The 26,930-nt window shown below is 40.3% G+C and overlaps 1 protein-coding gene across 1 annotated transcript in view; it reads right to left on the reverse strand.

The window, feature by feature from the left end:
- Positions 1–26,930, reverse strand: part of LOC146684822 (metabotropic glutamate receptor 7-like) — a 72,964-nt gene that overhangs the window by 14,637 nt on the left and 31,397 nt on the right. Inside the window, exons 4-9 of the mRNA XM_085442781.1 lie at positions 22,936–23,071; positions 22,207–22,361; positions 17,377–17,514; positions 15,423–15,623; positions 8,808–8,947; positions 3,155–4,090 (exon numbers count right to left, since the gene is read on the reverse strand). Coding sequence (XP_085298907.1) covers positions 3,155–4,090; positions 8,808–8,947; positions 15,423–15,623; positions 17,377–17,514; positions 22,207–22,361; positions 22,936–23,071 — 1,706 coding nt within the window. The remainder of the gene's footprint in view (positions 1–3,154; positions 4,091–8,807; positions 8,948–15,422; positions 15,624–17,376; positions 17,515–22,206; positions 22,362–22,935; positions 23,072–26,930) is intronic.

A 26,930-nucleotide genomic window follows, 5' to 3' on the forward strand; every position in this document is an offset into this window, starting at 1 on the left:
GGAAGGTTGTTGTTCCCAGGGAGGCTGGTCTGAGTATTTCAGAAACTGCTGATTTACTGTGATTTTCCCACACAACCATCTCTAGGGTGTACAGGGAATGGTCTGAAAAAGAGAAAATATCCAGTGAGCGTTAGTTCTCAGGGAGAAAATGCTTTGTTGGTGCCAGAGCTCAGAGGAGACCAGTCGGACTGCTTTAAATGGATAGGAAGAGAACTATAACTCAAATAACCATTCATTGCAACCAGAGTATGCAGAAGGGCATCTCTGAATGCTCAACATATCAAACCTTGAAGCAGATGGGCTACAGCAGCAGACGACCACATGAGTGCTGCTCCTGTCAGTTAAATACAGGTAAAGGGAGGCTACAATTTTCACAAGCTCACCAAAACTGGACAAGAGAAGATTGGAAAAATGTTGCTTTAACATGAAAGCATGGATGCTTCCTGCCTTCCATCAACATTTCAGGTTGCTAGTTGTGTTTGGATAGGTTTTCTTGGCACACTTTGGGGTTCTTAGTCCCGACTGGGCATTGTTTAAACACCACAGCCTACCTGAGTATTGTTGCTGACCCCGTCCAAGTTTTTATGACCACAGTGTGCCCATCTGACCCATGTCCCAAAGCTCAAATAACCTCAAACAAGTTTACTGAACATGACAACGAGTTAACTGTGCTCAAATAACCTCCAGTGTTACCAGATCTCAATCCAATAGAGCACCTTGGAAGAGGAAACACATCATGGATGTGCAGCTGACACTATCATGTCAATATGGACCAAATTCTCTGGGGAATGATTCCAGCACCTTATTGAATTTATGTCACAAAGAATTATGGCAGTTCTTAAGGCAAAAGGAAGTCCAACCCAATACGATCTGCGTGTAGATAAAAAAAAATCAGTCTGGCTGTGAAAGTATTTTCTAATTTATGCCGTGATAAAAAGTGAACTTAATTTTCCCTCAGTAAAAACCTTTGACTCTAATATGTCAACAAAATGTCACAAGAATAAGTGGGATTTATCCAATATTCATGTAGCTGTAATGGTAATATCCGCAGATTAACAGATATGTAAATAGATAATGCATCGTTTACATATTTAAAACCTTATTTGCAATACACTTTTTTTGAAATAATAAACTGGAGAGGTTTCATGCTGATTTGATCTGGATGCAGGTGACTTTCATAGTAATTAACTTGAGAGTGGTGAGTATCCGTCTGAGCACATGCAGGTGCACAGTAGATGCTCAGTGATCTTTAGTGTTTTTGCGTGGTTTTTCTCTACGATGCCTGAATGGGCAAACACGGGGAGGGGGTGTCACAGGTGTGGGAAATGAGGGTATCTAAATGGTGTGGGCTTTAAGAAATTCCACTCCTGCTGCAAAACAACATTAGGTCAAAGAGTCAAAGGCACTATCAGCTGGTGTCATGTCAGCCTGGTATTATTAGAAAGCATTTGATATTTGAAAGAGAGATTAGTCATATATGACTGGTTGCGTGGCCACATCTGCACATGAAAAGACAACAGGGCAAGGTATTAGAAAGTGAGGATGCGCTCAAATGCGTCACGCTGAGACTCATTTAGCCGCCAATTGTATATTTCCACGCATATCTAAACACAAGCAATTACACACATGGCACCGATCTAATCCAATCCCCTAATTACACTATTTCTGTATTTTGACATTACTTACAGGGAGGTAATCATATAGGCATCCTTTGAGCCAGTAAGTACAGTTTAAGCAGTAACAGATGTGAGGAAAGCGGGCTGAAAACTTAAGCATAAGTCGGCTGAAAAGACAGAAAAGTTAGCATCCCTTCAACTTGACTTCACTGCAGCTTTTGCAAGGGATTTTATCAAGACATGCTCGGGCACTTCTCACTAGCAGTGGCTGGGGAGTAAGCAGAAATGCACCCTCAAAGGCCATTACGCCAAGCTGCTGCAGTGTGAACCGGAGGTGTGTGCGAGGCAATGATCCAGTGCGAGGAAAGAGTTAACTGCATAAGGGGGAAAGATAAACACATTACTGCTTCGCTAGTCGCCGCAAGTAACATAATGAACTCCTAATCGCTGCTGAGGGTGTAATTCATCTATGAAATCAGCAGCAAATTGAGATGAGGAAAATCAGCTTCTGATCCATCTCATGTGGTAGCTTAGCAGGAAGGATATTGAACGGCGTGCCTCTCAAAAGGTTAGGAGCAACACTTTCCTGTCAGCATCGATATTCTGTCAGTGGAAAACTTCTCCTTGGCTTCGTCTCGTACTCACGGGCCTGCTGAGAAGCACGCGCGTCCAGCGGATGAACGTATTTGTATTCTGCGCAGCGCTGGCCAGATAAGCAATGACTAGCAGAGAAGGTCGGAGTGTCATATTCTCAATCAACTCCAGTAGCACACAATGTCAACTGCTTTGTTGAGTAGAGTGCAGCTGTCAAGAGATGGAATGTGTTGAATCAAATTTCTATTTACCCCCTCATTTCTCTCTGCATTCCTTCTCCTCTTGGTCCTCATCGTTCTCGTCTTCCACCTTTCCACCTGCCCAAACTGCTTGTCTCCCTCTCCAGAATAAAGCGTAATAGTATATGTTGGGCCCCAGGCATGAGAGCCAAAATAGCATCTGGAGCTGCCAGCATCCCCTTGTGTATCCCTCTCAGGCATTCAAGGATTCTGGTGCTTACCATCAGCCCTTCCTTTGTCTTTACATGTCTATTCCCTGAATGTCTGAGCTATGTAAATATGAACTCAAAAAGAAAAGAAATCCATAAATCACGTAGTCACTAAATGTATTTGTGTGTTTGCACGAATATGCACATACATGAATATGTTTGAACAAGATAAAAACGGGGCCAAAGAAATCCAACCACCCATCCATCCTCTTCTGCTTATCATTATCAGGGACGCAGGGGGCTGGAGCCTATCCCAGCTATCATACGGCGACAGGCAAGGTACATCCTGGACAGGTCGCCAGGGCTAACACAGAGAGACAGATAACCATTTTCACTCGCATTCACATCTATGGGCAATTCAGATTCACCAATTAACCTAACTCCACTACTGGGGATAGCGGGGCCAAAGAAATGAAAGTGAAATGTGTGAGGAGGGAGAAAGAGACAGACAAAAGAGAAGTCTGGTGACAAAGAGAGAGAGAGAGAAATGACTCACCTTCTCCGCTGACTGTGCTGTGCCAAAGAAAATCGGGATGAAGGCCAGCCAGACGATGCAAGTTGTGTACATAGTAAAACCAATGGGTTTGGCTTCATTGAAGTCTTCTGGTACATCCCTCGTCTTGATAGCGTAGATAGTGCAGGTCACCATCAGCAGGATGCTGTAACCCAGGGAGCAGATTATCTGTAGGTCTGTGATGTCACACTTGAGCACTCCGCGGGCCAGCCTGGGGTTTATGGTTTTCTGTTCATCGTAGTCGATGATAGTGTTTGGAGGGTCAACAGCAAACCACACCAGCACCCCCAGCAGCTGCACGCAGATTAGACTGGAAGTGATAGCAATCTGGGAGGTGGGGCTGATGAAGCGAGGAGCTGTCACTGTCTGCTTCCCCTGCTCGAAGATCCGATAAATACGGTTGGTCTTAGTAAGCAGTGCGGCGTAGCTGATGCACATGCCCAGGCCCAGAAAGATCCTCCTGAAGGCACACACGGCTACGTCAGGCTTGGCGATCATGAGGAACGTGATGATGTAACACAGGAAGATGCCAGTTAGCAAGACGTAGCTCAGTTCTCTGCCCGATGCCCGCACGATAGGCGTGTCATTGTAGCGGATGAAAGTTGCCATGACAAAGATGGTGGCGATGATGCCAAGCATGGCCAGGAAGACGGGGATAATAGCCCAAGGGGAATGCCACTCCAGCTTGACAATGGGGATAGGTTGGCAGCTTGTTCTGTTGGAGTCCGGCCTCATGTCATAGGCACACAGTCTGCAGGAAGTTTCATCGTACTGGTACTGGTAGCCATCGCAGAGCTCACAGTGCCAACAGCACGGCATGCCCTTTACTTTCTTCTTCCTCTCTCCAGTTTTGCAGGGCAGACTGCACACAGAGATAGGCACCTCCTGCTCCCCATCTGGCCACTGAAGCTCCTCCAGCTGGGAAAAATGTGAGACACCACAGGATAACGGGTTAGCAACAGTGAGATAAGCAAGTGATACCATGTGGGTATTGGTAAGCAGCTGTATTTTGAGGCAACATAACATTAAATTATGATTTTCCTTATTTTCTGCCATACATATACACTGCTACAAGGGTGGATACTCATAATAAACACGGCCAAAGTGTTTGAAAGCTTTTGCTCAAGTAATCCCCTGAACTAAAAGCCCCCTTGATGTATTGAAACAGTTAATAAGGTGTCTTATCGCATCATATTAACTTCTCACTTGTTGCTATATTCTCAAGCTTATGAAGTTGCATTGCAAAAACAAAGTTCAATGCAGTCTAAACGGTAGGGAGGGAAAAATGTGTAGAAAAAAAAATGATGAACCTAATACAGCACAACATCTTTCCTGCCAATTTCTTGGAGGGATTGCCTTTTCTAATACTTGAAAGTAATTGAAATCACCATGGCAACAGAGCCTACCTTTGTTCAGTGAAATAAAAATAAAGTGATGTGAAATGCAAAAGACATTATGTTTTAATACAGGAGCCAGTGAGGTATGAAATACGTGATGAGAAGGAAGGAGAATGGGATTTGGGATTGCAAAATGCTTCGGTTAGACTTTGCACAGCCATTTCTAGTTATGATTGAAAAGTGCAGTATACAGACACACTATCTGAAGGTCTAAACCAAAGAGGCCCAAAGGTGTTTCATGATTTAAGCTCAAACTATAGCTTCGATGTACAAGCCAGCCCTTTAAAAAAAAAAAATCCAAGAAGAAATAGAATTTTAAGACTCTTACATATTTTGCTAGGGAGTTAAAAAAAGAAAAACTTTCAAAGTACTCTGAGCTGATCTTTTTATTTATTATGAAAGTATACTGATCCGTGACTTTAAAAGAAGCAGAAGATAAAAGATACACCAACACGCTTTCGCGGCAGTCATCAGCAGTATCACAGAACTAAACCGAGTCCAACAAAAACAAAAGGCATTCGTATTCTGGGGCGCAAGTTTTAAGCCTGAAATACATCAATGTGTCGAGGTGTATAGCGCAACATAACAATCACATGAAAATGAAGAGGGATTGAATTTAGTGATTATTTTTTGTAGCGTGCTTTGATGTTAAGTGTATTCATGACTTAAAGACTCCCTGTCGAGTTTCTGACTTCCTTGTTGTTGCGTGTCCTCATTTTGTTTGTCTCAAGTGTACTCATAAAGACGCACACCAATATGCATGTGTAGTTTAGCCGACGTGTTCCCACTGTTTCGCTTATCCGGTGCAGATGATGGCAAAGAAGACAATTGGTTGTTTAAGGGAGATGCACATACATTACAGACTTTTTTCTCCTGGCCCATTACGGGGCTTCAGGGTTGGCCATAACTGTGCCAGAAATCATGCGATTACTTCCAGAGTCACAATTTTGACTGCTTAAGTGCTTTCGCACTGAGAAGTAAGGCTAAATGCAGTGCATCACATTTTCCTGGCTCGTGCAATCATAACTGTCAAAATTTGAGTGTGTAGAACTGCACACATCTCACACTCAATGGCTGTCAGCTTGGCCATCCAACAGCTTTTACCGAGAAAGCTCGTGAGTACTGATGCCAGTGCAGCGCGAGCTAACAATGAAAGATTTACTAGCTTTACTTTTTTTTAGGCATTGACTTTGCTGGTGTTGTGGTATTGATGGTGTTAAAATGGTTTTCTTCACTGTAGAAGAAGTTAGTACTATGTTTGGTTAAATGTTCAACTTGTGAGCGCTATCGAGACAGTCATAGTTAAATGCTGCCGTTGTCATTTCCCATAATTTCGCGACACTTTGCTGTCAAATTAAATCTCTCAACGTATTTTCCTTTTTTTGTGGTTTGTTTTTTTAAACCATTTGATCAACAAGAATGTGTTTCATGCTTGACTTAATAAGATAATAATATCTGCATTACAATGAGGGTGATTATCACTGACGTGCCATTTATTAGACTTCAGTGATACGCACAGTGCGTTTTAGTCCGTCGGACTGAATGTTTGTTTTTACAGAAAATCTCTACAAGGCAGCATCAAAGACCAGCAACATTTAGGAAAAGATTATCTGTTTTTTTCTTATTTACTTATTTATTTTTGGCTCACCTGCTCAATAAATATGAAGATCGAGCCTGCAGCCTGTTATCTTAACTTAAACCAGAGACATCACATCTAATACTTATGTGACTGCCAGACTTAAGGAAAACACAAGAAATCCTTCATCATCCGCAAACATCAATTTATCAAATGTACCATTACTTTTCTTTTTTTGTAAGGTTTAGAGAAACAAGATATAATGAGACAGTTAGTGAAATCTTTTTTTTTTGTCCTTGCTTCCTGCAGCTCAAACATTTCTAAGGAAATATTTTGACATTTTTGAAAATACACTATTTGTTGCAGTCTTTCTGTAGACTCAAATGGGCTTTAACATATCAACAAAACAAAAAACACTTGTTACAAACTTCAAACACTTATGGCTTTACAGTCAGACTCTTTAAGATTAACATGGATTGGTTTTAAAAAATTGCACCAGGTGCAAATACCATCACATATGACATGAGTCTGGCATCACCTCAGGTGATAGCATCACCTCCTCCACATGTGGCAACTGCCATTAGTTGCACATGCAGATATGCACCCCACTCGCACACAAACGCGCACTCTCACACAGCTGCAGTGTGTTTGCGATGTGTGCACCTGTATGACGAATGTGTTGTTTCTGTGCTGTCTGGGTAGATTATCATCTGCCATTTATCTGAGGGCATGAAGGTGCCACTTGTTATTTGGACAATGAATGGTGCTCTCTGGAAAACCTCCCGATTACACACAGTGTGGAAACAGTAATGAGACCAACAGCTCTGTTGCCATGGAGACCAGAAACAAGATTTTTGACACCTTGGACTTGCTATGGAGGCTGCTATTTGGGTTTTGTTTTATTTGTTAATTTTACAGTTAATTTGAGTTTCTGCGAGCTGGAACAGCATCGCATTGAATTTCTTTATTGATCATCGCAGAGTGTATCAGGGTGCTCATTCCAACGAAACCTTTAAATTAGACGGCGCTTACAGAACGCAGTAACACCTTCTTTTCTTTTTTTTTTCTGCATTAGGATATAATTGTGTTGTAACAGCATTTGGTTTGTAATCACACTAAAACAGAACGAAGAAGAAATCTCCAGCAGCAGACGTTGTTCCACCTGTTCTATCAAATGCATTTGGTTTAGTTTAATTCTTGTCATCCCTGAGAACCATTATGCAAATGTTGACTCATCGGTATGTAAATGTCATGCTTTTTTTTTCTTTTCTTTTTTTTCCTAATCTGAGTTACAAAGAAATTTCAGCTCAGGTTTCATCCTATCATATGGTAAATGTCGAGCCATGTTTGCCTTGAAAAAATAAGAACTCATCAGTTTCTTTATTGCCCACATGAATCACCTGAGCCCATTTCTCGTGTTGTGACAGTGAGATCTATTACAGTGGCATGAAACCAACTCCCTGCACTTAAAAAAGCAGCTGCAGCCTCCAGCTTTGCACCTAAACCCTATATTAGACAGTAGGTGAATTTAAGTTCCAAATGCAAAATCCATGTTGCTATTCCATGGGTTCAGCTTTCATTTGGATGTGCCAAAAATGTCAAACAACTCACACATCCACATATTTTTAGATTAATATCCTTCCCTTTCCCTGTAACGCACCCAGAGCCGTCATACGGTTTAACTTGTACTTTCATTTCATCTGATAAAATGTGATCATAGACTTTCATCGTGTAGTGCAGGAAAGCTAGCGAGCTGCAGTGGGAACACGGAAGGTGTGTATTTCAGGTGTCACCTTCCAGCGACATCTTTGGTAGCTCTCTGCTGCCACAACACAGAGTATACGGACTGACATAAGTTAGCTTCCACTGTACACCCTCAGTCCTCCAGAAGATGCAGTGAAAGAATAATGATATGCAACATCAGTGAGAGCTCAGCTAGCTGGTTTTCTTTTTATTTCCTTCTTTCTTTTTTAATATTGAACTCCCAAATCGTGTTGCTTCTGATGTATTAGTCTTGCCCAAACATTCTTTCACTGGTGGAAACATATCAGATCTTTTTAATAACATACTAAATGTGACCAACTAAAATCCTTTTATCCCTTTTCATGCACTAGATTTAAAATAGTCTGGTTTCCCTGCATATTTTTTCTTTCCTATTAAAAAAGCAGCTTTCAGGATATTTGATAACTTTTAACAGAACCAAGTTTCAATTATGGTTATAAACATTTTTTTATTAAGTCTAAAGTAACTTTGTGTAGGACTTTGGAATATGTTTAACATTTGGCTTACATTGGAGAGCAACACATCAGTTGAAATGTGTGTGCGTTTCTCTATTTGTTGCTGGAGGAAAATATAAGACCTGAAAATTATGAAATATTGTCTGCTGGGTAAAGCAAACACTTTATTTTGCATGTTAAATTGCAAACGCTCATTTTCTCCACCTGAAACACATCAATCAGAGTGGAAGTAAAAATGTCTGCACCTGATTTGTTTCCATAGTTGAGATGTAAAAAAATGCACACCTTGAGAGATTTCAATTTTGGAAAACACAAAGTCCTCGTGCTGTAGAATCGGCACACACATATCCCTTATCATCACGCATGCCAACATTTGCAAACGCATGCCTCTTGTCTGTTTCATCAGCGGCTGTAAATCATCATACCCTGAGCTGGAGGTTCTCCACCCACTGCCCTACCACTTTATACTCTGGGGTAGAGGAGTTGGTCATCTGGAACTGGAACAGGTCATAGCGTCCTGGAGCATCGCCATTCTTGTTAAACACAACAGAGGTGCCGGCACTGCCTGTGCAGAGCAGAGCAAGAGAGAAGATGCAAAAAAAAAAAGAAAGAAAAAGTGTTAGACGTTGGTGTGGAAAAACAAAAAACAAAAAACCCTTTACCTCGTTTCTCCCGACTCCTTGGTGGCCTACAAGGACAAAGCAAAGGAGTCTGTGTGCCTTTCTCCAAATATAAACCTCCAAAAACAAAGACGCATATCTTGAACCTTTGTGATAATAACAGACAAAAAAAGTCTAGAAAGCTACTAAGCTCCCTACTGACCACTATAACACTTTCTTACCTGCTTCCTATTCATCATCACGCCTGCACAATGCCCACTGGCAGAATATATTCTCACATTTAAAACATGGTTAGTCATGTGGACTCTCAACTCTAATATCAAGAACTGGCTGCTGCTCCTTAAAAACAGCGCACACCTCCACAGATTAAAAGTAGTGCTGCATTTCAGTCACACTCTGGTCAACAACTGGGGACGTAAGGAGGACAAACAGGTCAGCCAAAGCATCTTCCAGTCCCCATCCGCTCTCAGTGTGCAGCATCCAGGCTTAAGCGGTGCCCTGAAGATTTCACTAATTAGCTTCCAGATGACTGTGGACATCTGAAACATTTAAATATCTAAGGTTTTCCTTATTTGAACTTCTGCAGGCTCTCGAGCCTGTCAGTTATTTTAACACTGGTACACGTGTTAATGTGTGCACATTTTAATGCAAATGCCAGTCAACGTGAGTTCTCCTTTACAGCAGGGAGCGCTGAATGACATTAGCAGAATAAAGGTTGTACTTTATTTCATACATGAGGTCTGCATTGTTGATGAGGTCATTTCTACCACCTCACAATGCAGGAGGGAATGAAAAAAAACTGCTGTATTTCACAAGTCTGTTCACCTTGGCAAAGCATACAGTGGTTCACATGCACGGATGGCGATACCATTTTTGAAATGGGACAGGGGGAGCCTGATGACACTTGGCATGGGAATTAAGTACTTTAATAGCTCTGGCTATAATAAGTGAAGAGAATGGACCACGAGCATATGTCCACAACACTTTGGGAACATGTTGTTTTTTGTAACTAGAACAGAGCTTGTGGCTTTTGGATGGAAGGCCACCGCACCTTCTCCTTAGTTTTCAGCCAGAAGGGAATTTCATCTCCCTCCAGTTTATTTTTTTTTTCCAAGGACATTTGTCATTGAACACTCTACAAAAGTTTCAGGCTAAAAGTCTCTTGTTAAACAAGAAAGGCAGACGAGGCGAGAGAAAATCCAATTTCAGAGAACAAAATAACCAGCTTTTTAAATAAAATACTGTGAACAAGCACCCAAATTTTCTTTTTGACTTTGTGACACGATTGTGTATTACAAATGAAAGTTTGTGGCCCTTACAGTGTCGATGCAGAGACACGAATCTCTCCCATTTTGCGGTTATGCAAAGTGACAGCACCATATATTCCACATTACCACTACAGAAATAGCAGCAGTGGAGCCATTTGACCCACTGATGTTTCAATTTAAAAGTAGAACACTAATTCATAGGCATCTGTGTGTCAGCACAGAAAATGAAGTGGGACGGGTGTTCAGAATTAATTCAAGTGTATTGTCAAAGGCGTACTGAAAACTCTGTCGATATGAAAACCAAACCCAAACCGGGTGGGCGGCAGTCACCGTCCTGTCACTTCGGCTTCCACCAAACAGTGAGTAGACTTGTTGACACAGTGTATAAAGATGTTGACAAGGTATTGACACCAGTGAGCAAAAGCTGTCACAGGGTTAACATTCTTATTGCACGCCCCAGCAAAAATATATAGCGTGCGCAAACACACAGTCATTCAGTAAAGTCACACGCATGATTGGGCACTTGGCGCTCAGTTTCGGCTTCAGAGCAAATAATTAAGTGGCGTTTCTGTGTGCCCAGATAAAAGGACATTAGAAATTAATTTTTATATTCTATTGCCTGATATTTTCAAGGGAACAAAATGCTTTGTGTAGAATCCTAAGCGAGAATGCTGTCTATGATGAAAGATTTATGCATTTGCATGTGGCTCTGAACTAAGACATGACAAAAGTGTACTGCTGCTGTGCGGTGCAGAGCAGTGTGGGTGGACTAGGGATCCACTGCTGTGTTTCTCTCGCATCATTATTCTCTCCTCTTTTTTTTTTTCCTTCTGCCTCTCATTCTTCAGCTCTGTGACTCCAGCACGGTGGGGAGATCAACAAAGGAGGTTTACACTCCTTGGCTCTCAAACACGCGTTAGCAGCGGCACACACACACAGGATAATGTGCATGGTTCCAGTCTAAATGCAATAAGGGGCAGCGAGATACGCCTGACAGAGCACCAACAGAACAAGCAGTTATAAAAAGGTGTGAGATACAACAAGGCAGGAAGAGGCTGTGGAGACTGAAAATGGAAAATCTTATTTTTGGTTCACATGAACTTCTTTATTTGTCATTACCAAAATGAAATGTTTTCTAAGGCCAAATGACAGAAAAGTCAGCAGCATGAATCCAGATGGTTATCGAGGTTGGGCAACAGCTTGTCAATCCAGTGCATGAATCTGCACTTGGTTAAGGCCTTCTTGAAATATTTATATTGCTCTGTCGTTTGCATATAGTCTGCTGCTTTAGTTCCACCTTAAACTCAGAGGGCTTCCTGCCTGCTGGAACTCTGCACTGCTGCCATAGCGACAGTGTTAAAGAAAGGCAGGCGGCTCTTTAGCCTTTAGCTCAATAACACAAGTTTGCTTTCACACTTTTTTAGTATAGAAGTATTTATATGGTGTAATTAACCTTGTTAAATTTCATCACTGCAATGCTTAGTGTCAACCAAGTTTCACATATACATACTTTTAATGCATCGGGATAATTTTAGTGCATAATATCACATATTACCCTTAATATTTCTACTGATATAATTTAATTTTCAATGTCAAGAAATATGAAGAAAATAAAGCACTGATTTAATAAAAAGTATTATCTGAAATCACAGCTTTCATACTGAAATCAACTTCTGCAGCCAGAGCCTTGCATTTTTTTCAGTTCCTCAGTGTTTACCAAAGTCTATTTTTAATGCACTGAATATATTGCTTCATTATGATGAGCCTTGATCTTATATACACCAGCCTGCTGCTGTAAATACTCACTATAGCACCAAACATCCATCCATCTGCAATTAATACTAGTCCTTTAGTACCTGAAATATATGTAATAGATAGATATTTTCTTAGAAACATTAAAAGTTTGTAAAAATCGCATGTTTTCAGTGACAACAGTGAGCTTGGTGATATCCTACGAGTTGAATTTTTGCATTTCATCATTTTGCAAAAAATTATTTACAGAAAAGATTCTTTACGTGACGCCTACAGGTCAAAGTTGGTCCTTTTGGTGACCATACTACTTTATTCACCCACTGTTTATGTCATACATTTATACAGCAATGCAGGACAGGACTAATTTCTTCTGATACAGCAGCTATAGCACACTCAATCGTCCTAACACTGTCAAATACAACCGGTATTGAAAACTGCAACAGCCATTTCACTGATGGTTAAAAAACTATAAAGAAGCAGAAAATAAAAACCCATCCTCTGAATAGACGCATTTCAAATGCTAACAAAAACTGTTTGACGATTCCCTTTTTCCTGTGCAGCCCTCAGTCAAATGCTGCCTCCCAAAATTGGCACTCATTCATTAAACCTGGTTCTCAAAGTTTTGATGAATGCGTATTTGCAATAACAAATTTTTAAAGCAATTTAGTTTGGTCTGTTGTTGCCTGGATGATTGCAGTGTGTCATTAAATGTTTGTCTTCGCTCTACCTTAGTTAGTGTTTTGTCCTCTCTCTCTATGCTCTCTTTTTCTTTCCTCTTGTCTTTCCCTCCCCCCTCAACTGGCCACAGCAGATGGCTGCCCCTCCCTGACCCTGGTTCTGCCAGAGGCTTCTTCCTGTTAAAAGGTAGTTTTTCCTTCCCAATATCCCCAATATACCTATAAGTGCTTTCTTATATTTCTTAATTGATATGGTTTTCTACAAGATAGAGTCTTTAACTCACACCCTGACGTGACAGCTGATGTGATTTGGGGCTACATAAATAAACCTGAATTGAACTGAAATGCACTGGATAAAAAAGCAAAGAAAATCAGAGCTCTGTGGGAAAGAAAAAAAAGAAAGAACTGTGTTGCTCGGTGTATTACTACTTAAATAACAAAACACTGCATAATTATGGGATTGTTGTGAAAACTGTTAACTCTTCCCTAACACACGCCTTCTGTTTTGACTGAAAATGACATTGGGGGATGGGATGTGACTGAACAACCTTATTTGAATAGAACTAACACGAACAACAGGATCTCTGAGCGAATAATGAAATGAAATGGAAATTTAGTCTGATTACCACGCTAGAAATTTAATTGTTCAAATTCCTGGAGCTGCACGTGAATTAATAACAGCAGTAAATATGCGCTGCAGGTTCAAGGAAAATCAGAGGGTTGATCTCTGTTTTAGAGTAATGAATGCATTCATCTGAAAGAAAAAAGACTTGTGAAACTTTCATCTACTTTAATGTTGCAGTAAAATAATATGCGCATATTACTGTTTGAGTCATGCTTTTAAATAAATGAATCGAATGTTCCTGTTAATTTTCAGTTATAAGATACATGTTTAAAAGACTGGGTCTCCATCCATCCATACATCTCTCTATCCATTTTCGTATGCTTATCGGTTTAGGGTCGTTGGGGTGCTGGGGCCTGTCGTGAGGTGAAGGGTGGGGTACACCCTAAACAGGTTACCAGCTCATATTAACACCCGGCCAATTTCGATTCACTAAATAAGCTACCATGCCTCTGGGCTGTGGGAGGAAGTCTGAGTACCCTGAGAGAACCCCCTCACAAGCTAGATGGCCTGTGGAATTGAACCTACAATCCACAGGAGAGGATATGCCCTTCCAAAAGAAAAGGAAATACTGCAATCTCAGGTAAATCCTTAGTACAATGTGCCTTCTGAGTAACGTAGCCAGAGGTACACTATTCCTACATATACTACACTGCAGGATTTTGTCATACTACTTAAGGAAAGTGTCATTTTTATCTGGGTCCACTTCTAAAGTTTTGAGAGAAGATTATAGCCGTGCTTGAATCACTAGGATCTAAAAGCTAGCCGAATCTTATCTAGAACATTTTGTGAAGACACCGTGTACTTCAAAAGAGCCTTTAATGATCACAGGCTGACATGCATGCCAGCAGATTTGTAATGACAAAGGTTTCTATGTTTTAAACTCGTCTCCCAGTCTCTCTTCTTCCTTTGCTCTCTGCATTTTAGAACAGCTGTCATTAAAAGCCGTTCGGCATTAATTGTTAAGGATCCTCTGATTTCTGCACAGGGATGAATAATGTAGTTATTCAAGCACAGGTAGGCCCATCAAGTATCATATCAATGCAAAATGTTACATATCTGACACATAAAAACAGAGGAGGTAGCCTGAAATGGCTTTTATGGCCATTAAGTTGGTTTTTTTCTTTCTAACTCACATGATGTGCACACAAAGCAACTAAAATACTCAGGAATTAAGTGTTAATTAAAGGAACAGTCTGACACTCATATTTTAAATATGATTAGTCTTCTTATTGCTACAAGTTCTAATAAAATACCGACATTATTTTTTGTCTTTATAACCACTTTAACACATGCACTGCTTTCTCAATACTGGCTGTATGCTGGAAATGCAAATGTCCAACTGAGTCAGATAGGATACTAAATGGTCTTGAGTTTCCTTGGATAAAGTCAGTGAACTATCTAATTGCACTCTGGTGCGAACAGTACTGATAAATATGCAATAATCCATGTGTTTTGTCTCCTGCCTTCTCTATCCAGACAGGTCCCCTCAAACCAAAACTAATTAGACTTGATTCTCCCAACACTGCCTGAAATTCATGTGTCACAACTTTTAAAGTGAGAATGTAGCTGGACAGTTGGTTGGAATATCGAGTGAAAAAAGAGGAAGCTTCTTTGTTTTTGTCCAAAACCTACCAGCACCTGTAAAGTGAACAATGCTGACCCTGCTTTTGCTTTGTTATCTACCAGAAACTTTATATAGTCTTTCCTCATGGCCCAGCAGTAATCCACAAAACCGTAACAAAAAAAAAAGACACACTGAGAGGAACCTGGCTTTTTAAAACCACAATATGCTCAAAGATGATTAATCCATTAATGAATAAATGTTTGCACAGCTTCTCTTTCAGCTGATTCTATTATCCACTCGCTCAAAAAGAGAGCTTGAAAGATGCTGGACAGAAACCGCTCGTGCTGTTAAGTAAGACAACAGCTGCAATGTTGATAAGTAGCTGATAATTGAATTTTGACATGGTTTATTCTCAGGCGTACAAGCTTTAAATGCAGTCCAAAATTCTAAACACTTAAGTGATACCATAATTGAGTTTGTTTTTCTTACCCGCGCAGCCTGTAAACATCCGAACTTTTACAGCGTGTCACTCACCGTTGAAGCTGGTGTTGCGTATGTAGCTCAGCAGAGTTTTTCCCTCTGCTGCCTCCAACCGCGGACAAACGCCAGGATGATCAGGACATAAGTCCCGGTGCATCTTGTGGAGAGCGTGGGCCATGGCGTACACTGCGTCAATCACAAACTGCACTTTGCCTTCCTGCTCATACTTGGAGTCGATCCCGATGCGCTCCTGGCCTGAGGGAGGAAGATGAAGACGAAGACTAAGAGCCAAATGCATTATGAACCATTAGACATTACATTCCTGCAGCTCTCCCTGTCATCTCCAGTTCCTTTTTTCATTCCTCAATTTGCCGTTTGTTGTTCTTACTTCAGTTTTGATTCTGAAGGAATTGCACCTAAAGCGACAATGTGGCTCAGGAAATAAGAAAACACATTTAATTCCCACGTGGAAGCTGGATCATGAGAAAGTGTTTATGACAAATACAGCAAATACATTTAATTACTGCAGGGCATTAGAAAGTAATAAACACCTAATAATTGACCTCATTTGTCCCATCGGAAAGGTGATGAAGATCATGAACTTTAGACTCTTCTACAGGGGCCCCCCGGTGGACTGCCCTTTCACTGCAGGCTGCTGTAAAGGTTCTGCCTCGTCCTGCTGCCGATACACCGACTGAATATGTAACGTACAAGCTCGACAGGATTTTTGTTGTTGTTGCAAACTCAATTGTATTTCAAAGGGTGAAATTATGGAAATTATAACAACAAAAATACTACATCTCCTTTTAATGATGATAATCATCATCATCATTATCATCATAATCGAAATATTCACACTCCTACTTAACAAAAAACAACACAAAAAAAACCTGCACCATCAAAAAGGAGACTGAACGATGATTTCCTCCTCAGTTATAGCTGCTCACAGGAGACCTGAGTGATGATAATTGGCAATACAGCATAAGTATATAAAGAATGCAGAATATTTCAATAAAATAACGAAGTTCAAAAGCGATCTGCGCTGACATTCTAGCCCATTTCTAAGAACATACATTTCTGCCCACACATGACCTTTTTGATTTTCTGAGCTCGGTACAAGCTGCTCAATGGACAGTCTTTGCAGGGAAAAAAAGCCTGTTGTTAGTATTTAATATTCATAAATATCAACTCAGCTTGCAGTTTGAAAAGAGCCAATATATAGGCATTTGTACAGCCATTTTCAGGGGAACTGAAGAAAACATAAAAGGCATTTACAGTCATTTTACAGAGCTTTTGTGGGGCTCACTAAGTGGAAGAGTATTGTCTCTGACACATGATAAAAGACACCAAACAGGCGATTATAAAGGGAACAAAATCCTTCAGGAAACAGTAATTTGTGTCACGCTGCTATTACCATCATCACGTATGCAAGCAAGATTAATAGAGCATCCCACATCACAGGCATCATCCACATGGATAATAGATGCAGTGCAATGCCTGTCACGCCGTTGGCAGGCAAGTTTAGGTAAAATGAGCATGAATCACTGTAAGAAACAAGCCTTTCATTAATACTACTAGTACTAAAGCAGAAGACATAGTTTTCTGTCACTTTCCAAGCTAAATAAATGAGTCTCTGGCTCAGTTACTGTGCTGAGCTGCCAAGGTGACTGTGTTAAGGGGGGAATTGAGGGAATATGGGATTAAAGAGTTACAGGACATTAGCCACAAGAGGAGACAGTCTGCAACTGTAGAAAGACACGTGGTGCATTATTTTTCTAATAATAAACTCTGCCTGTCCTGCACCCGCTGGATAGAAACACCTGGTGTTAGACTTTCTGGATACACAGCAGACAAAAAACAAAAAAAAACTAAACCCTAATCGTTTACCTGCAGCTTCAAGTGCAAGCAAAAGGTCAAGTTCGAATCAACCGGGCGCTGACGTGGGAGAGTGAAACTACGCATCACCTTTTTAGTGTACTGCAGAGATGCTCATAATTGGTGCGCGTACCTGTGCATTTTCGGCTGGTATCCTCTTTCTTTGAGGCGCTCAGCAGCTTGCAGTTGAAGTTTTCCTCCCAAAACTCGGCAAACCAGACATTCCTGCGATTGTTCTCGAGGGTGAGTGCAGTAAAGTATTCATCAAACCCTGGAAGAGAGGAAAGAGGAGAATGGCTCAGTTCCGGACCAATTACCAACCAATTCAGGGCTAGAGGAAATGTACTGAAACTTTAAGCTCGGTGGTGGTGGTGCAGTAGTGCTGGTTGCTAGGTGTAGGAACAACACTACTTCATCAAAATTTGACTTTAGTGGTTCCTCTTCCTCTCAAGCCCCGTGGAACTTTAATCACTTCTTTCATCTAGGAAATTACACTAATTAAAAACCAGGATGCGGAATAAATAACGCAGGGATAGTAAGTGATGCCAAAGCCCGCTTCCTCGGGCTACGAGGAGCTGTAGGTGCTGAGCAGGTTTTCTTCACTTCATAAAATCCATTACAACGGAGATGGATTGAAGGCGTGATATATTAACTTAACACATATTTCAGCAGGGCTTTGGTGCCTGTATGAAGAATCATCTTTATGAGAAATAACCTGCTGCAAACAAAAAAAGAAAGCCTGTGTGGTGATTTTTTTCTCTTTTCTGTGAAACTTTACCACCCAATGTGGGTCAGCGAAGCGAGCTGGGACAAAACTCCCCCGCAAGCACCATGGTGCAGTCATTTTTTACTGTTGTTTCTGAGCAAACAGCTCTATCTACAATGGGGTTGAACCAGTTCTGGAATTCTGAGCTGATATCTATGTTTAAAATAACAATCTGGATAATCTCTAATGGCCATAGTCACGTCCTTAGTTTTGCTTTTGTTGTCATTTCCCCTGCGATAGACTGGTGACTTGTACCTCGCCTGTCGCTCAGTCGCAGCTGCGATAACCTACAGCCCCACTGTGACCCTGCATTGGATAAGTGGAAGAAAATAGATGGATGGATGTTATTTCCCCTTTTGTGCCAGAAAAATCCAGAAATTGTCATTCCAAAAATATTGCTTTTCACTGTTTCAGTCTTTTAATTCTTCATAATGGCACATTCGAACATTTAAAATCAAATTGATGCAAAGCCACAGATAAATATCAGTCATTGCCACTGTTAAATGTCAGCATATTTGGCCGACAGGCTGATGTCGTCTGATATATTTTATAGCATCCCAAATGACTGGAGGAGAGTCTGAATTCCCCATTTTAATGTCACTGTGTATCCACTCTTTGTTATCCAGTCCCATTGGCTGAGTTGTGGGTAAAGGTAATAATGGCTAATCAGAGCTGAATGACTCAGCTGATTTTCCTTTCAAAGACCATCAATAATGCATGGTGGATTAATAATTTTCTCACTGCCTCCAGAGTGTACATTTGTCCTGGCTAGACCTCCCCTAATTAAGGAAAGCTTCATAAAACCCAGCCTTTCAAATTTCCTCAATTGTAATGATGAGTGGTTATTAGGCCTGTGACACTGAACAGAACTTAAAATAGATGGCACATGCTGTGAATATTTCTGTGGTAAATTTTGCATGTCCTGGCAAATGAAGCTATATAATTCCCTTGTTCGCTTCCATTTTCTTCAGGGCAGACTTCTTCAAACTGCAGTTTTAAAGAATAACAGAGTCGTTAATGACATTTCATTTAGACATTAATGATATAAAATGTTAAAATAGTCCAAAAAAAAAATTTGTGTACTATTAAGGTTTTTCTCAAAACCACCATTAAGCGTCGCTTTTGATAACGAGGCAGTGCTTCTGTAATAATTTTAATACCTGTGATGACTTCCAGAGATGAAAAAGTTTACAGTCACTTATTTCTGTGTTTGAGAAAAGAAAAAATAAGTCATTTTATTCTAACTGACTTTAGTTTGGTCTTGTGCAATCCACAGCCAAAGATGGGAACAAGGACACGCTGGTTCTCTGCAGGATGTCAAAAGTCATTCAGAGAGATGTAGGAAATTGTTTGCTGAAGCAGAAATACATGATGCAGAGGGAGGTGAAGTGGGTAGAAAGAAAGTAAATAAAAATATGTCCTTGTTCTTAATAGTCTTTGAAGATTGCAGATTTTTGATCAGTATATGTTTAATGATGTTACAGGATTTCTACAGCATACTTTTTTCACTGCAGTCCAATCTGCTGGATGACACGACGGTTAAACGTAAAAGCGATCGTTCACTTTGATGAAACAACAAAGAACTATGATTCTGGAGCATTTTAAGATCTTTTCAGCTCATTACTTGGGTTTTATCATTTTCAATATTGACTTTTGCCTTTGAAGATGAATTCATTTTCATTAAAAACAACAATACACTACCCGTGAGGCACCCGGGAGTACTCGTGCAGCCGTTAGCAACTAGTGATTGAACACTGAACCAACCTTTGGTTAGAGCCATGACCCTAGAAAAAGGCAATATGCACCATCTGAACTTAATAAGGTTTCACGTTTATGTGACAGAACAGCAAAGACGAGACAGGAAAGTGGGGAAAAATGTACGACCTGGTTAAATGGCACAAAGAATATGTATATGTTATATGAATATGTATAATACACTGTGCTAAAACAATAAAAAAAAATTTTGGACCACCATTAAATGTAAGATTTACACCACAGTTGTCCTAAATTAACAGTACTGGTAATTACCAAAATCATTTTTTCATGTTTCTGTGATGGTTAATCTTGCAGCATGTGCAAGCTCTTTAATCAAAATTATATTTTTAAAGCTGAAATATAATTATTGTTGTTATCCATTCATTTTCAAATTTCCTGTTTAACAAAAACTCTGTAAAAAAAATTTGTAAATCACATTATGTTTTGATTAGGTTGCCAAATTACAGTTATTTACTTCCATTCCTGAATAGAAAAATTAGTTTTGAATGTTATGCTTGATTAATTTCTGATGTCTCAGAGAAGTCCAGTGTGCCGGCTCAAATTTGGCTTTATTTTTTGCCAAATATATAATAATAGAATTTTTAGTGTTTTTGACAGAGTTCTAAAATATTTGTGTTTTCTTGTTTTTATGACAGGGGGTCCAATAAATGTGTTAAGTGCTGTATGTGTTTCAGAATGTTTCAGTCAGTAACTAATGCATATTTTTAATCTGCCAAACCATAATCATTTACTCCGTAATATAGCAGTCAACATGTTTGCCTCACATGTAAAAGATCCCAGATTCAAGACTGAGAACAGACACAAACTGGGGGGAGGGTGACAAGCTAGTGTAAACCCCTGTAAAATGGGAACCTCAGAAAGGATTTCTTTCACCATCAACAAATAACACATTACATATTGCACAGCACAACCTTAACTGGAAATCCTGAAATACGCCCTGTTGTGAAGCTATTGCTTCAAACAGCTACAAGGATAAATGTGCAGGCTGCGCCACCTTTAGTTTTCCAAGACCTTATGGATAAATGGGAAAGGGGCTCTTTCTGTCACAATCAATGATAGTGAATGAGAATATATATATATATACAGTTCAATATGTTATACAGAATGCATATATCTCCCAACTGTAGACATAATTTCCTCCCCAATTTTTCACCAATGTGCCTGAAATGCAAGAGAGAAATTGGCCTTTGGTCATGTCATAAGCTGCAAAAACACCATTCTAATGTATTATCAGACAGAATATATACTGGGCTGAAAATGGAGATGGACCAAAGTCTATTATTTTAGGTCTCCCTGGTAGATTCATCCCAATGAGAAAGAGAGGATTGTACTGTATTATTCTGAAAGGAAGAACCTCTTACTGAAGTAGATTAGTGAGAAAGAACCAAGTATTAAAGGTTGGCATAGAGTGTCATTAGAATATCTCACAAACATATCACATTCAAAAGCAGACCAATTTGGAAAACCTATTTGAACTACTCGAGACCTAATGTATCTACCATCTGGCTGCAGAGTTTGTTTGCTAGTTTCTTTTCTAAATGTTCTGATAAATGAAGACTGATTATTGTCATTTTTGAGAAGCTAGGATGATGAGTTCTGTTTGTGGTTTACTCACATAAATGTCTTTGTTTATAGATTTCAGAATGGATCCATCCTTTTATTATAAAACTGAAAAATTTGAGGATTAAGTGTTTAAATATGTATATTTTTATAGTTTTTCAAATCATTACAGTGCAATACTTTGCACGATTATGGATATACTTATAAGCACAAACACATGGCTGTTACACCTGTTACACTTTTTTATATATATTATACAGGATATTATACACTTTTACATTTTTATATATGATTCTTACTCCTGTTTTTTTTTTCTCTTAGTTTAGGTAAAAGTTTTTCTAGTATGTTTCTCACAGTCGGGGGGAGTATTTTTTAGCCGGAAAAAACATTTCACTGTATGTTGTACCAGCTATAACTACATGTGACAAATAAATAAAGAATTGAATTGAATTGAATAAAGAATTGAATTAAAATCAAATGCATGAATCCACCGTCTCCTGGTGAGCACTTTAAAAAGGGTGAAGCTGAAAGTACTTATTCCAATCCTAAACTAATGAATGAATTGAAATTTACTTGATAACCAAAAATAAAGGCTTCCTGTGAACACCATTGTTTTCTTATATTGGCTTGCTGTGTAAATGAGCAACTGTTGGCAAATTTATGCGTCATAAACTCAACAGGTAACAATGACAGCATTGTATTCACAGTATTTAGATTGATATCGTACTTTCTTGTTTTTAGCATTGTTGACTTTGAACTGATGAACAAATTAATCAAGCGGGGGGGGGGGGGGGGGGGGGACGACACCCTTAATGAGCGAAGATGCGGTGAAGACTGTAATGTGAATATCTGTGTTCCCACCTTTAATGGACGAGCGTTTCGGCAGTATAGTGATTGCTCCCACTGCTACATCCTCAAACTGGTTGATCGGGCTGCTTTTGGACCCCCAACTGTCAGATCCAATCCACAGGAAATGGCCCACCTGATTGGCTCTCTTGGTGGCATTGAGAACTCCCCTGCAAGAACATTCATGTTTATTAGGAGAAAGCAAAAAAGGCTGGTGCAATCTAATATCTATTACACAGAGCGTCAGCCAGCTTTAAGAAGCTGTTTGGACATTACAGCCATCTCATGCACAGTTCTCCGGTTTATCTCATTAAACCTGAGACGACAGCTGTTTTGTGGGTACGTGTTTATCTGTTACTTAAAGAAAACAGACATTTTTCCTGTCTGTTTTCCTTTTTCCTTCACTTTCACATCCACTTTTTAGTCGTTCGAGCTGAATTTGCAGTTACCACAGTAAATGTTTGATTCTGTGTTTCTTTACGTACTACCCATGGGGCATTGTAAATGAAACAATATCTCTGTTGCTTTGTTGTGATCTGTATTCCCACTTCTCCTCAGAGGCATGCTTGTGTTTGTGTTGTTACAGGTATGTTTGTGTTGCAGACACAGCCCGTGCACATGGTAAATCTGTGCCTCTAGCCTTTCTTCGGGAGCTGCTACTTAGAGATTAAAGACCTCGACATGGCAAATCATCAGCATGCCTGAACAGACATGGGTGAAGCCAGAATGTGCGGCGCTGCTCACCGTATGTCTTCTTCGCTGGCAAAGATGATGACTGCCCGCGAGTGCTGCGTTTCCAGCAGTTGTTGGATGGTTTTGTCGTAATCTTCCAGCTTGGGGTTGTGTGGAATTTTTACAGACTGGGCGATGCAGATTCCACCTTTTTAATGGGAGAGAAGTAAGAAATGATAAGGCCTCTGGGATGATCTCACCCATTCACCCGCTCTTACACAGAGATGTATGCGCACAAACACACAGAAAAAGCCCAAGGTCAAAATATTTGCTTTGTTTTCTTATCCTCTATGAAAATCTATGAAAACAGAGCTGAAGACTCTGCTGATTTTAATGAAGCTGTCATGCGTGCTACACAGTCTAGATTATGTATATTCTTACTGTGCCCACAGTAACATTTCACTATAATCTGCAAACCACAATAGTATGCAATATGAAGCTCACACTGCGCCTTCTAACCGAGCATCAGTCTCAGAGTGAGGGAATTATAAACATATCAGCTATAACAAATCCAATAATCCACACCAACAGGGACATAAAGCTACAGATTTTATATTATGGATTTGGGAAAATCCAGCAGCTTGTCATTGAATTTTCATTTAAAGTCATTATCAAACAACTCTTACTGGAACCTGAACCAATCAGATAGCACAGCTGGCAATAACAAACAGAGAGCATATTAATACAGACAATAAATCACTCTCCGACGGGTCATCACTAATGAGTTTGTACTGGATGGAGGGCGCTGATTGCTTTAGAGACTAACTAAATACAGCAGTTGCTAAATACTTTATTTGGCACAGTATATCATCAGAACTGCCTTTTAGCACATGACTAGATATTGCTTTCTGTTATTCATCAGCCAGTTATTGAGTAGAGAAGCAAAACTATAGCTTTAAAAATAAATAAATAAGATTTTTGGCCTACTCTGGTGTGGTAATTACAGGTGTGGAGGATAAGATAACCTCTTAAGCACTTTGGATAAACAGATAATATGATCGCCTGTGCCAGAGAACATCTTAACCACTGTGGCCCTAGACTGAAGCAGCTTTTGTCCCCCGGTGAACAGCAAACGTCTACCGAAACAATTAAAATTATTCCCACTCAAGCATTTTAATAGTCCGAATAACCTTTTAGTTTGAGTTTCTCTGCATAGTTAGAGAGGTGGAAGGAATCTCTTAATTGCCACTCTCTTCAGCCTCATTACTTTAATATAAACAGCTTTTCGCTGGGAGATCACACGTCTCCAGTCAAGGTTTACTGTGGCAATTTCTGACGGCAGAAGATAAGAAAATGACAACAGCTAAACCTCCTCTTTACTCTCCATTTTTCTAGTATCAGCAAGCAAAAAATTGTGGATTTTTTTTCTTGATATAAGAAATAATCGAGTATCTGCCAAAGGACCTCTGGGATAGCTGCTGTTATCCTCCCTGCATGGACTAAACTTAAACATGGAGACACTGCCAATGTACTGGTTGTTGCTTAAGGGTTTGTTGTATCCTGTTAAAGTGAAACGTGCTTGATGTCATTTGTGCAGACTAGCCAGCGCTGTTGGTCTCAAAGGAACGGCATTTAAAGCTTTGTTTCAGCAGAGAGATTTCAGATCATTTCAGCCTGAATCTACAGTATGACACTGTATTTGTTATCTTTCTTTCCTTTTTTTCTCCTCAGGAAGCTCTAGCTCTGTGCTGTGACTGATTTGGTTAAATTCATATTAGCTGCAGCTCTTAGTTCCCAGTTGCAGTGTGGCTGCAGGTACATGGATACATATAGTGACTGCAGGGAGGGGGAAAAAACAAAAGAAAACAGAACATACATCTGCTGAAAATCCATTATCTCCATTATAAAAATAAAGAAAAAAGAAACCTGGGGGCTTGTGTAAAGAGTCATGATGGTTTAACAGTCTTCAACAGCAATGTACTATAGGTCACAACAGTCAATTATACAGACAGATACCACAGGAGCCACTGATTAAGATAAAGAAGCATTTGGAGCAGATCCCATTTTCAGAAATAAAGAGCACCAGAAGTGAATGTGCTGCAGGCTTGAAACCACCCTAAAGGCTGCAGGCTGGTGCAACAGTGGCTAAATTATTGAATGGCTGCAGAAACCCTCATCTGTCAGTTAGTGAGATGGTCAGTCAGTTAGTTTGGAAGGCAGGCGCGATGAAACAGCAAGTGTTGTATCGGTGGTTCCACAGTACTGTGCGTTGGGTCAGGCTGTTTTCACCTGTCACAGGAAGCCGTGTGGACTTGAAAGAGTCCTCGACTCAAAGAGAAGATTTAAGCAAGAGGAGAGCGTGTGTCTGTGTGATGTGAGACAGATAAATGTCAAGTTCTGAGAGAAGAAAGTGTCTTATTACAACTAATTGAAGTCAATTCAAGAAAGAGGACTAGAGATAGAGATGGGGGTCTTTTAAGCTGTCGTTTACAGTCGGTGAGTGAGGACAGGAAGTGGATTTTTCAAAAATATATCAAAAGACTCGAAATTTCTTGAAGTCAAAGCGAGGTGAATTGGTTTGTGACATTGAAAGCTTTACCTTATTCACTTATTCGTTTACCTATGATCCAACGACAGCATAATAAGACTATATACACCATGAACCTGTACCCTCTGCTCCAACTATGATTAATATGTTAAAGTCAGCTTAATGATAATGATGGCTAAATTCATCAGGCCCTTGGAAGTTCTGCGCTTATCTGTTTGAGTGCCATAGGTCATGCACTGCATTAACTGCTTCAATTATTCATCCTCACTGCCCTCGGTTCTGGAAATGCACGGCAGGGTGAGGAATCCAGCATTGCCATTTTGCTTGGTGAAATATAAATCCCTTTAAATTAGAGGCTCTTGATGGATTCGACCCCCCGCGTGACTACTCAACACCCTCCAAACCTGAACCCCCAGGGGATCTATAATGCTGCAATTATATTTATCACCTCGATAGTCAAAAGGAAGGCCCTCTTCCCCCCAGTCTCTCTGGCTGAACACTTGGGAGTAAATCACTATGGACTGACAAACAGCTGACATTCACGTGCTACATCTTTGTGTCCTTCTTAATCCAGCGTGCCTTTTCACTGCGGGTCTGGGACTTGGCAAAGTCAGAGAGTCCTGCGAAAGTACTGTGGTCTATTTTATGACCGGTTTCATCCCCGGTCTCCTGCTATTGCTAAATATGAGTCCTGTCCTTAACAGGCCAATTTCTCCTCCCTCGCAACTCAGACTAGGTGTAAAACTCATTGTGCTGGCAACTTACTGCGATCAATTCCACAGTGATACTTTGTGGGAGGTTTTCCTGAAATCCAAGTCGTTTTATCAAATGGGAAAACTAAAACCCATCGCTCTGGCTTGACTCCAGACAGACAGGAAAGTACAAACTACAGTTATCTCTGCCAACTTCACCTGAAGCCAGGATGAAGGTGCACAATAAGATAGTGCCTGCAGAGGAGAGAGAAAGTAGAACAAAAAAAAAAAGAAACAAAAAAAAAGACGGAGAGGAAAAAATTGAAGAGATCAATACAGGCTGGCCATCACTCTAGTCTCAGCTTGGGGTAATGGGCAGCCATATTGCATTAGTTCGCTAGATAGTTCTCCTTGAAGTGGTGAAGCGAGAATCCTACTAATGCATCTGACATTTCAATGCAACCAAACACGGCAGCCACAAAGAAATTTCTCAAGGCCTCGCAGATCAACTTGCACGGATGCTGAAACAATATCCACCCAGCAATGCTGTTGTTGTTGTTGTTGTTGTGCAGCTCTTAAAAACAAAAAAAAAACTAACTGTATTTCTTCAAATAAAACCCACTTGTTATCTCCGATCAAGGCCGGGGGGTGGGGGGGGTGGGGGGGGGGTGGATCACAGAAACAAATAAATATAGCCCCTTAATACAGGCCAGGAAATGAAACAATCCCCTCTGCCTGAAAATGTTTTGCAACAAGGCTGCTAAGAAATTAAACAATTGCAGGAAGTGTTACGTTTCAGTGTCCTCAGGGAGTGTGTCAGGGAGGAT

Source organism: Copadichromis virginalis, linkage group LG20 (genome assembly GCF_057382275.1).
Source record: "Copadichromis virginalis isolate Kocher_CV1m ecotype Utaka linkage group LG20, C_Virginalis_male_GT1.1, whole genome shotgun sequence".
Taxonomy (NCBI): Eukaryota; Metazoa; Chordata; class Actinopteri; order Cichliformes; family Cichlidae; genus Copadichromis; species Copadichromis virginalis.